The sequence below is a fragment of the Pleurodeles waltl genome, chromosome 10 (assembly GCF_031143425.1).
Source record: "Pleurodeles waltl isolate 20211129_DDA chromosome 10, aPleWal1.hap1.20221129, whole genome shotgun sequence".
Classification (NCBI taxonomy): Eukaryota; Metazoa; Chordata; class Amphibia; order Caudata; family Salamandridae; genus Pleurodeles; species Pleurodeles waltl.
Window position 1 is genome coordinate 847,245,739 of NC_090449.1, and position 12,678 is coordinate 847,258,416.

The 12,678-nt window shown below is 42.3% G+C and overlaps 1 protein-coding gene across 1 annotated transcript in view; it reads right to left on the reverse strand.

The window, feature by feature from the left end:
- Positions 1-12,678, reverse strand: part of LOC138261947 (macrophage mannose receptor 1-like) — a 683,716-nt gene that overhangs the window by 520,379 nt on the left and 150,659 nt on the right. The window contains exon 10 of the mRNA XM_069211540.1: positions 3,066-3,181. Within this exon, the coding sequence (XP_069067641.1) occupies positions 3,066-3,181 (116 nt within the window). The remainder of the gene's footprint in view (positions 1-3,065; positions 3,182-12,678) is intronic.

Sequence of the window (12,678 nt, forward strand, 5' to 3'; positions counted from 1 at the left end):
AGCTCACAAACATCATTGAGACCAACCACATCCTCCACCCCTCTCAAACCAGATTCAGGAACAACCACAGCACTATAAGTGCACTCCTAGCAGCCACAGGTGACATCCGCACTCTACTGGACTGTGGCAAACAGCAGTCCTCATCCTCTCCGCTGCCTTAGACACCATCTCCCACACCACCTTGTGCACCAGACTGCACAATGCAGGCATCCATGGCAAAGCCCTGGAGTGGATCTGCTCTTTCCTCACCAGGCTAGCTCAAAGAGTCAAGCTCCCATCTTTCACCTCGAAGCTGACAGAAACCAGTTGCAGAATTCACCAGTACTCCTCACTGAGCCCCACCCTCTTCAATGTCTACATGACCCTGCTCGCTGAAATTGTCAGACACCACGAGCTCAACATCATTTCATAAGCCGGTGTCTCCCTCACGACGAACCATCAAGAGACAAAAAAAACGTTCACAACATAATGAAGGCATGTCAGGCCAGGTGCTCCCTGGACCAGAAACAAGTTTCTAGGACAGGTTTCGGGATGTCACCCCTCATCAGCCAGGCTAACTTGAATCCAGTAGTGCAGTGAGCATGAAACCCACGTCTGAGCATACCCTTCCGGCTTAGGGCAACAAAGGCAAAAAGAACAGATGATGACAGGATGCTGAACAATGCAAACATTCACCCCCAGTCACAGAGATCTGGTTTTAATCCATCAATTATTGCCCACCATTCCACCCCAATTTGGACCCAGCCATATGCAAATCAATCTTGACTCTGCTGTCCATGGGAACAGACCAGTCTGAACTGCCAGGCCAGGTGCTCCCTGGACCGGAAACAAGCATCCTGGGACCTGGGTCAGGGTATCACCCCTCATCATTCAGCCTAGGTTTAATCCAGTGACGCAGTGAGCATGGGACCCTCGTCTGGGCTAACCCTTTCCACTTAGGGTGACAAAGGCAAAAGGAACAGGTGATGGACAGAATGCTGAACAATGCAAACATTCATCCCCAGTCACAGAGATCTTTACAGCTGTAGCATGAGGCTTGTGACAACCCACCTAAATCCAACAAATAAGAGGTTTGTGATTAGAGCTGAAGAAAAAGTCGGAGCCGACACCTGGTTTAAAGAGAACTTCGTATTGTGAATGTATCTCATCACCCTTCATACTACTTGAAATGCAGTACTTCTAATGTATTATCTAATCTGTAGTGGGTGATGATATTCTATTGAGTTTTGTAAGTGTGTAAATAGCACATGGATGTACCAAATGCTAGTTTTTTTTTTTGCTGAAGAGTTGGATTTGATTAACACTTTCTTATAGGTTTTTATGGTTTGTACATGTGAATTAAACTAATTTTTACGATCTGTTTTTGGACTAACTTTTAAACTCCATAGACTTTGAGAGGCTCACTATGTTTAGGGATATTTAAGAAACATCAAAAAGGTGGAGTAGGTGAAGTTTCTCAACATCTCTGAACCCTAATCTATATCTAAAAGTCCACATAATTGTAGATTGTCGTAACATGAGAAAAGCTACTGATGCTGTGTTTGTAAGCTGGCCTCATTGTTCTTAGGTAAAGAAGTAAATTAAGTAGCAATCTCATTGAGTAGTTCTGGATATTAGATCTCCAAGACTTATAACAATGAGCACCTGGCTACTTAAGGCACTGATTCGAAGTTGCACGGAGGTCTGGGAGGATACACTTGCATTCAAATTTACTGTCACAGTGAGGAAAACCTGAACCAGTATCATTCAATTAAAAGTTAAGCCCTAGTCAATGAGGAATGCAACGTGAAACCAGATGTACGCCTCAAAACACATGAAATTTTCAATTCCTGAGGGGGGTAATAAATATATCTGAGCAGGTGGTGAATGCATACTTCCGGCAACAGTACATTCTGGCATGTTAAAGCATTGTAGCATTGTATGTTCTCCCCACCAGAAAAAAATAAAAAATGAAACAGGCAATGAGACTTGGCTGTTACTTCAGCTAAAACCTCATACCATTGTTTCTGGGCAAAATTACTGTCCAGAACAATAGGGACCACTGTTCTGACACTTGGGAAAAGGGGGTGCAGAATAACAGCTCACTTTAAATCAGGCCTGACTCATAATCAGAGCCAAGTGTTTGTTATTTTCTCCCTTTAAGTGAATGGACATGTAGAGATTAGACGATTATGATGTTTAGCTAGAGAGTTTATGTAATTGAATGAAAAGGTAAGAGGAAAATGATGTTTAATATAGAGTTTATGTAAATGCATATAAGGAGATAAGGGGAACGATGTTTACTTAAAGAGTTTTTGTAAATGGACATGAAGAGGTAGGATGAGAATGATGTTTACTTACAGAGTTAATGTAGCTGGACATGACAAGGTAAGAGGAGAATGATGTTTACTTACAGAGCTTTTGTAAATGCATATGATCAGATAAGAGGAGAGTGGTGTTTACTTACAGAGTTTATTTAAATGCATATGAAGAGGTAAGAGGAGAATGATGTTTACTTACCGAGTTTATGTACATACATATGAAGAGGTAAGAGGAGAATTATATTTACTTACAGAGTTTATGTAACGTCTCATGGAGAGGTGAGAGGAGAAGGCTGTTTACTTCCAGAGTTTATGGAAATGCATATGAAGAGGTAAGAGGAGAATGATGTTTACTTACATAGTTTATGTAGATACATATAAAGAGGTAAGAGGAGAATTATATTTACTTAAAGGGTTTATGTAAATGAATATAAAGAGGTAAGAAGAGAATGATGTTTACTTTCAGGCTTTAATTGTAGCATTCATGAAAAAAGCAATATGAAAAAGAAAACTGGAGAAGAGAAAATGGTCTTAATTAGTCTGGGTAATAATGAAAAATCATCAGAGTGATAAATGCAGAAAAAAACTACCAGTGAATTATCCCCCACATTTTGGATTTCTTCAAAACAATGGTTACCTCTCAAATCTTAACTCGGCTAATGGTCTGGATGTAGATGAATTAAAATTGCATATTGTACAGGAAGGAGAAAGGCAGAGTGTGCAACATTACTAAATGTACAGATATAAACATCTTTTACTGTGTACCTGTTTTGGACAGTAACCAAATACGCCTTGTGGGTATCACATCTGGTAATGGCTTCTGGAAATGTCTCTGCTTGTTGAGTCACCAGGTAACAGTAAAATCCAAATCGTTTCCATCCCTAAACAAATGTAAAACATTTTGACATATTATTGATCTAGAGGAATTTTTGCTGTAGTATGCTGCTAATTTTCTAGAGTGTGACTTCAAAAACTGAATATCAATGAACATTTAAACAGAAATTAAAGAATGCTGAATTCAATGTAATATTTCGAACAGCAATAGAAGCAAAAAAATCAGCAATAATATTTTTAATTAAGACTTATATAGCATTTTTGAGCTAACTGTGTGATCATTTTTTTACATTTGTAACAAACACCTATTGTATAAAGGAACTTGGCTCTGTAGTAAATGATAAAGCAAGCACTGACATAGTAATTTATAAACACGTATACTTGCTAATTTTGTCTTTACAAACCACTATGTTAGACAATTCACTTTTTGTAGGGTGACCCTCATTGGTTTGGTCTGATGGTGCTGTTTATGTTTTTTGACTCTGTGGACTGGGTTACTGCTAACCCGGTCTCAGTACATGCACTGTGACCCCTAAATGATGTTGAATTTGGCTTTACTCCTAAATAGCATATTTAACTTACCTAGAAATCCCTAGTATAGAGTACAAAGTGTACCTAGTGCCTGTGAGTTAGAAGTCCCTAGTGGGCTGCAGCACCTATTGTGCCACCGCTAAAGTGGCAATGCAAAACCTGACTACAGGCCTGCCACCAGTGACTTAGCTGTGCATGTTTAAACAGAAAATATGACCTTTCAAAATAACTCTTTTGACAGGAACAAACCCTCCTTTTAAATATTAATAAGCTACACTTAAGTCGGCCTTAAATGCTCATAAGACAGGGTGTAATATAGTTAAAGATAGGCCATGTAAACGGTTAAGTAAAACATGTCCTTACAGTGAAGAGGCCTAAAAGCTATTTTCACTGTAGCAGGGATAGCTGTTCCGTAGTAAAGCATTGGGGTGCATTATTAACATTTATAAAGGTATCTCCACCTAGAAACCAGATAAGAAGTTCATTCTTGAACTTTTGAAAATATTTATATCCAATTCATTGGTAGAGTCAGATTTGTAATACATATTTTCCAACATGTACTTTTACAAAGTGGCCTTTTGCCTGCCTAAAGCCTCTAGAAACCCATTTGCCTGAGTTTTCCAACTGCCAGGCAGAACCTGAAGGGTTCCTTAGTTATGCGTAGATTGACTCCCAAATTAGAGACAAAGAGCTTGGGTGTGGGTGGAGGTGTCCTGTTCCTCTGACAGGATGGCCATTTGGGAAGTACCCAGGATCTTAATTATCTTCAAAGAGGCCTGTACTGTCACAATCAGATGTAACTCTCATCTTTGCCAACTCCCTAAATTGTCCTTGTAGCTAGCCAGAGACCAATCCCAATGGGAGAGGAATTACCCTCAGAACTGGGTTCAACTGACCACAGGGGTTTGCTCATTTCCCTGGCCAGACCTCTAGGGTGGGTATAGGACCTTGGCACAAGGGAGGAAGGGTTCTGCCATGTTGGATGTAGGTAGAGAGAGGTCCTTTGGAATTGTCTGAAGTAGGGCACAAAACTGCAAAGGTTGCAGTGCTACCCTTGGGAATTTGTTCCTTACTGGTTGGGAGGTGCAGGAGTCAGACTACTAAGAGGCTAGAGCCAGGCATAAAGGTGGCACCCCTGGGCTTCTTCTTAAGAACACTATCGGACCTCTGGATGACAGAAAAAAGATTGCACCTGCTGTTGTGACATGTGAGGAGAATCCTAAGGACTGGACTTGCTCCCACTCATACTCAGAACTTAGAAGTGAACCCCAAGGTTCCGTTGGCTGACCTCCTGTTAAGCTACAGGGACACAAAAGGTGCAAGAAGCCCACTTACCTGAAAGATCTTAGCTGATCAGTCTCTACTGGACGTGCCCTGGACCCTGGAAGTTGCTTTGGTTGGTGAGAATCATGAAGCCATAGGTCTATTCCTAGAGCCTGGAACCCTTTAATGGTGTCACTGTCTAACCCTAAAACATACGACTTTTTGCCAAGTACCAACAGAAGACGAGTACCAATCTGTCATGCCGATCCACCACAGGTATATTGCCAGTGGGCCTTTGCCGTAGCTACCACTATGTTCTCCACTCGACGTTGGAATCCTTTGACACAGAGGAAGCTTCCTTGATGCCACAGTCGATGAAGACCCAATAGACGCCAAAAACCTCCGGGACACTGAAACCCAAACTTTTCCTGCCTTTGCTGGTGATCACATTGTGACTCTGTCCTCTTGCAACCTGTTGCTGTAGAGTTCTACTTCTGCATCCGTCTGCTATCTTCGATGCCAAAAACTCCACTGACGACCCATTGATGTCCTAAATTCTTTCTAGGAATGTATCTCCTTGACCCGAATGAACACAGCCTTTATATCCAACTGGCAATCTTATGCATTCTGTCGTAACTTTTGACTTTGCCCTAGTAAAGGGTGGGCAGTTGCCTGTGGTTGGCACTTTGCACTTTTTGGTGTTATTTTTTTTTTACAGCTTTTAAAATTCATATCCCCAATCCCCCTCATTGACTTTTGTAATTTTGGTGTCATTTGTTTGTTAAAATATTTTCTAATTATATAAATTCGAGTGGGATATTTTTGTGTTGTGTTTTTCTACTATTTAACTGCTTTGGTACTTCTAAATGCTTTACACATTATCTTGAGTTAAGCCTGTCTGCGCTCAGGTTTAATTTAATGAAAACTTTAACAGACCTAAAAAGGATGGTGACATTCTTACTTGTGTGGATTACCATCCACCCCAATGTTTTCACACACAATATCTCAAAGTATTGCCAAAGCTAAAAGGGCTTTGCTTAAAATGCTAATGCATGCAATGTAATTACTTTAAAGCCAGGCAAAAAAACTGGTGTCTGTTGAAGGCTCTCTTGCCTTCAGTAAAGTCCTATCTTTGCTTCAGTCAAGTAAAGATTGTACAGTAAGAGAAATTTCATCAGAGCCACACTTCAGCTCCTAGGACAAAGAAAAAGGAAGGTCTACAATGAAGCCTCCCTTGAAACATGACGATTGTTAAATATAAAAACTGCATTGTATTGAAAGTGAGGTAACCTTCAATAGTGAAGACTTTCCTTTCTAGGATTTAAAAAAAAAAAAAATACATCAGGTCCTGCCAGTGCTACAAAAAAGCTGCATGGAGGGAAAAAGGTGGGGTTGGATTGAGGGGATGAAGACAGAAATATCAGATCTACAATACAGCTTACAAAAATATTACACCATAGGAGTACTATAATAGAAAAGCTACAATCAATGAGGTAATATTTTTGTGAACAAAATTATGGACACAATGTTTTTCCTAGGTGAAATTTTCCTCACGAAATTCTAATACGGAACCCAGGGAAACATATTTAGTGCGAGGAAGGAAAAACATTGAATTGTAGGTTCTAGGAGAGAGGAGCACAACAGGAAGGGGTGAGGGGTGGGAGAGAGAAATAAGAGGGAGTAGCACGCTGTGGGAAATCAGATAACAGGGAAAATAAGGATACTTAAATTGCTAGGTTGTCCCTACAACTACAGGAATCCTGGAAAAAGCCTGACACCCTCTAATAATTTACCACTTTACATATTACCCTACTTTACCACTCTGCATCTCCAGCCTATGGTATTCCTGAAAAGCTTCCTGAGAGTGGTTCCACCTCTTTCTCTGCTCTCTTCCCACACAGAAAATCATACTAGGTTCTATGTTACTGTTTCCTGCCTCCATCTGTGTGGCTCCACCACATATGACTAACTATATCTGGTCTTCTTTCACTAATCCCTTCCTCCTAATGTTTTTGCACTATGATTACAGTTAAATACCTTGTTTCTATTACCTTCATCCACCTCCATTTGTGTTTTCAACCATTTCTCTCCCAGCATCAAATTAACAACGCTTTTTTAACAGAAATTTCAGAATTTTAATTTCTTAGGTTTTTTCCTATGTTTGTAGTCAACTCTAAACTTTTAGTGTAGTCATACAAAATCAAAGTAGTATTCCTGAAGGTCTTCAACATGAATTTAGAATAATACACCTGCACTCATTTCCATGGCGTAAACAGATTATCCATTAAATTTGAACTTGTAATGCTATTTTATTTTCTTACTCTACTTGGAAAATATAGTTACTTATGTAAAATCCCCTTCCCATATTGCCCACTCGCCCTATCTCCTTACCATGAAAGAACAGTTACTCCAGCTTTTTTTCAAATTTTTTTTAAATTATATTCAAGGTGGCAATGGCCAAGCAAAATATTAGCCAATATTCACAAGCTTAGCAGTTTTTTTGCCCTCATGCACAACTAACCCTTAAATATTGTTATATTTTGCACATTCATAAGTGCAATTTAGAATCCTACACCCCTGCATGTGCATAGATTGGAATTCAGAGATGTACTTTAATTCTTGCGTCCCCATACATTTGTATTTCCTCATTTTCATGTGGAAAACTGAATTGCTGTTAATCATTGCACCCAATTAATACTGCAGCCTGCAGTATTGGTATTTACTAGGTGTATTAAATACCTCAAATCTATCCTTCTGAGTTGCAATCAGAGATTAGAATAATAGATGTATTTTCGTGCACTTGAGATACACCTTAGTGTATGAAAAAAATAGTGATTTGGAGGCATATTTAATAAGCTGTTTTCTTCATGCTGCACCAGGCAATGTGGTACATGCGTGACACAAACTGTATGTCATATTTTCGAAGCCACTTTGCGTGGCTTCGAGTGGCTCCAAAAATATGGAGTAATGCAACGGTGCACAAATAGCTATGTTGCCTTAGTCTACCGAGGAAAGGCATTCCATGGTCATTGTGTGGGTGTTCCAATGCAACTCCCATCATTTTTTATGCATTCCCTGATTTACAAGATCTTGTAAACCTGGGAATGCGCCAAAACCTTACGCCTTCTCAAGGAAGGCATAACAGGGAGAAATACCTTTATTTATTCTCTTTTCTTCCTTTTTCGAAGTATGCTGCATTCTGCAGCACACGTAAAAAGAGGAATATACCCCTTCCTGCACAAAAACAATCCTTCATGCACTATATACCATTTCTCATTGTGCGCTAGCACAGGGGGAAAAACAGGAATGTGCTCTATGCCTTAAATATGGTGCCTTCCTACCCTTTCCCAGTAAAGCAGTGCAGCACAGCAAGGTGACTTGCTGCACTGCACTGCATGACATTGCCCATTAGTATGGCCCTTGGTCCCTATTGTCCATTATACAGAGCAGTCTCGGACTGACAGAGATGCTGCTGAGTTTGATATTGTTTCTATAGCTACTCTCTGGCCTCTATAGTCTCTGAGCAGTAGGTAGTGTAGCAGCACCTACTAATCCTCTCCTCCCCTTGGGTCTGTGGAAAGCTTTTGGATGCAGATCAAAGTGATTGGGACAACTCTCCAATATCTGCCACCCCTTCTCTTCTGTCAAATATGTGAACGACTAGGACCGAAGTCAAGGTTGTCCATGCAGCACATATTTTTCACTTTCTTCGGTTCCTTATGTGCTTATATGGTGTGGAGGAAGGAAGCTGCAGCCCCTATTATGTCATTCCAGTTTACACTGGTTGTCAGCTCACATGACATAATAGCAGATGACAACACTGCCAGAATGCTTTGTTATGTTAAGTTTTTTTTTAATGAAAGTTGTGTACAAGAAACTATACAATTTATTGTCCCTACTGTCATGGCGGTAGCAGCCGCCAGGCTGGAGATAACAATCTCCAGCCCAGCGGCCGCTATTGTACCACCGGCGGCATTTTGAGCCTGCCTACCGCCATGGTTCACAAAAACCATGGCGGTAGGCCCTACCAGTGACAGGGAATTTCTTCCCTGTCACTGGCAGGAGGCTCACCCCTCCAAACACTCCCCACATGCCCCCTCCCTCCATCCACGCTCCGCCCTTCCGATCCCTCACTCCCCATACATGCACACTCGCAGACACGCACCACGCACACACACTCACTCACACTGGCATACTCGCATTCACTTTATGCATACACCATTCATTCTCGCACATATCCGTACACACATTCACACTGACATGCAGACACACATTCACTTTTCCATTTGTACGCACATTCTCACACATCCATACACCCATGCACACAACACACAGTCGCATACACGCACACACTCACACATACATGCACACAACCCCACACATACACAAACAACCCCACACATACACAAACAACCCCTCCACCCCCTCCCTGTCGGAAGCCTGCATCCAGGGGGGTATTCCTGCAGGTAACTGTACAGGGCACTGCTACCACCAGCAGTGCCCGCCAGCAGAACTCCGCCAGGCCATCTCATGTGTCATGATACGGCTGGCAGCTGTATACTGGCGTGGTGCTGCTGGTGGAAGCATCGCCACCTTACCACCATCTGCCAGTATGGCCACAGGCGGAATTCCGTCCTTCTTGTGGCAGAAATCCGGCTGTGGTTATAATTTAGTGAACGAATGGTAGCCCCGGCGATGGTCTTTTGGCAGCCATCGCCGCGGCAGTAGGTGGCTTTTACTGCTAATGTTAAAATGAGGGCCATAATGCCAAAGTAAACTTAGTGGCCTTTATATGAAAAAGTCATGCAGTGCAGCAAGTCACCTTGCTGTTCTACAATACATGACAGGGAAAGGGCAGGAATGCACCATATTTAAGGCAATACAATGCATTCCTGGCTTTTCCTCTGTGCTGGTACCAATTTAGCAGCCTAGTGCCAATGCCGGCGCCCTTGCACCTGCGTTGCATGCAGGATTGTTTTTGTGCAGGTACAGTCACCTTCCTACACAATAACAATCTTGAGAGGCTTACTCCAGATGTATGAAGCCACTCGGCCGCACAAAGTGGCCTTGTGTGGCTTCACAAATCTGACTTATGTTTTACGTCGCTCTTGCACCATGTTGAGTGGTGCAGGAGTAACGCAAACCAGCTAATAATTAAGCCCAAATTGTGTGTTTGTAATACAAATGTCTCAATTCAGATCATAGCAAGTCAAATACTGCCTCACAGCCAATGTTTTATGTGCTGTGCCTTATGTGGTAAAAATAAATGTTTGCATTCCTTCCTCCTTTCCTTACTTCCTTTTTAACTGTAAAGCATAACCTATGTACACTATATGCCAATGGTACTATTTATATTGAGCATAGCTAGTTCCAGTATAGCTGATTGCTGATGGCTTCCGGTGGTAGAACATAGTTATAACAGAAACATGGGGTAGTCCAGATCATTTTAGGAATTATAGCATCTTTGTTGAGCTAATGTGCAAAGGGTAGGTTTTGACCTTGCTGTATAACTTGGAAGTGCCATATCTTAAATGCTGGACATACAATTGAATGTTATGAATGATGTCAGAGAACATGTAGCGAGAGGTGTAATGTGTGAGGTCATAGGCTGTGCATGGTGAGGGTGTGAGTTATAGTTACTTTAGAGCATTGAAATGTGAGCATATCAATACATATAAAGCAGACCCTACCGGGATATAGGATAGGGCTATCAAGGTCTGTTCTATACGGATTAACCTAATTTCTCCACAACAGAACTCAAAGAAACAAGGTTAACCAGTCCTTGTCCAATGCTACACTGGTCATGTTAAGGGTCCCACAGGGGTTCACTCTATCACCCACTCTCATGAAGTTATTCTTCTGTATCATTAGTAATATTTATATCAGATTGCTTTGTTCTGGGAAAGAACAAGACAATAAGGATGTTTGATTATATTCATCATTTAGGTTGCAGTGGTCATGGACAGTAAAACACTCTTGAGGATCTGTGGAAGGCAACAGGCCTTGATTGTCTGTTGGCTAACATAGTTCTCTTTATCATGATTTTAAATGGCTGTGAATGTTGGTGTCTTGTTGGCAAAATGAAGCTCTAGCACCTTAACTTTGGAGACAAAATAATCTGCAAATGAGCTACAGACATCTACAAAATAAGGATTGTTTGCAATTGTGAATCCATGGTTTCTAAATTGTATGTGGATCCTGTGGACCTCCCTAGTGGGGAACTTGGCATTAGAGATAATGGTTAAGTAAAGAAAACATGTTCTTTTCTTGATGGAGACTACTGTTGGGCCTCTAGGGGTGGCTTTTGTTGATCAGACTTCTGAATTTCTTTAATGTGTGTCAGAGTACCTTTATTTGTGGTTTGTTCTTCATTAGTCCTATGTTTGTGGAAGGTGTTTTAAAGTATTGCTTACAGTGCATGGATGTTTTGAAAGAGATGCATTTGTTGGAGACTTTGGAAAAACCTAGTTATACAGCTGGGTGACATACTTTATTTGGTAGGGTGATAGGAGGGCAGAAAGGAGATTGTTCTCTTCTGGAGGATCTAGTTTGTCCATGAAGGGAGGTTTAGGTTAAAGGAAACTAACTGGTAGTCACTACATAAAGTAGGTTTATTCTATATGATAGTAATCTGGCCAATCTGAGAAAAGACTGTTAGGTCAATTGTGTCTAACACCGTACTAGCTAAGAAAAACTTGAAACTTTCATATTTTGTTGCAAAGATTCTTGGGCCAAGGGGTGTGTTTATCACACCAGATGTATAAGTCACCCAGGTTTCAGAGATTGGAGTGGTTTGCTGAGATACCTAGTCTGGTACAGACAATGGGCTCAGTATAAGCTCCATTGTTCGGTGGTGGTCTGTAGAACTGTAATAATTTTGCCAGTTCTTATTCATTGATTAAAAATGCATCCAAAGGGATTAAAGGGTCCAAGCGGAAGGTCTTCCTGTGTGACATGCCTTAATTCTGAGCTGTGGGAGCTTGGACCGGAGGACATGGGCCCAGGTCCTCCCTTAGTAAACAAAACTACCGTGAGCTGGTAGGCTCCCACTCTTGGAATATAATGTTAATAGTGAGATTCCAAATAAGGAAAGGACAGACTAAGGCCCTCATTCTGACCTTGGCGGTCTTTTCGCAAGACTGCCGAGTTACCGCCGCGGTAAAGACCGCCGACCGCGGCGGTATGCCGCTGCGCGTATTCCGACCGCTGGGAGCGTTCCGCCGGAATACCGCCAGCAGCCACACTGGCGGTCGGCGGGAAAGTGGAGACTGGTCAACCTCCACCGCCACGCCAGCAGAACACCGCCCCCAGAATTACGACCCACATTTCTGTGTGGCGGTCTTCTGTTGGCGGTCTTCTGTTGGCGGTCACGTCCCTATGGCTCCCGTCGCCTCCCAGAGGACCAACGCACAAGGTAAGTTGATCGTCCGTGAGGGGAGGGGGTGGGGGGGTGTTGTGTGATGTGTGCGTGCATGGCGGTGTGCGTGTGAGTGTGTAGAGGGGGTGTGTGAGTGCGTGCATGCGGGCGGGGAGTGCTGCTGTGCCTATGGGCAATGTGTGTAGTTCGGCGGGTGCGCATGTCGGCATGTATGTGTGCGGGTATGTGTCCCCGTTGTGTATGTGTGTGTGTAGGGGGTGTGTATATGTGCATGTTGGGGGTGTGTGCATGTCGGGGTGCGTGTATGTGGGGGTGGGGAGGGGGTTCGTACCACCTCTGGGGGGTTGCAGGGGGGTGGAGGGTGTGGGGGGA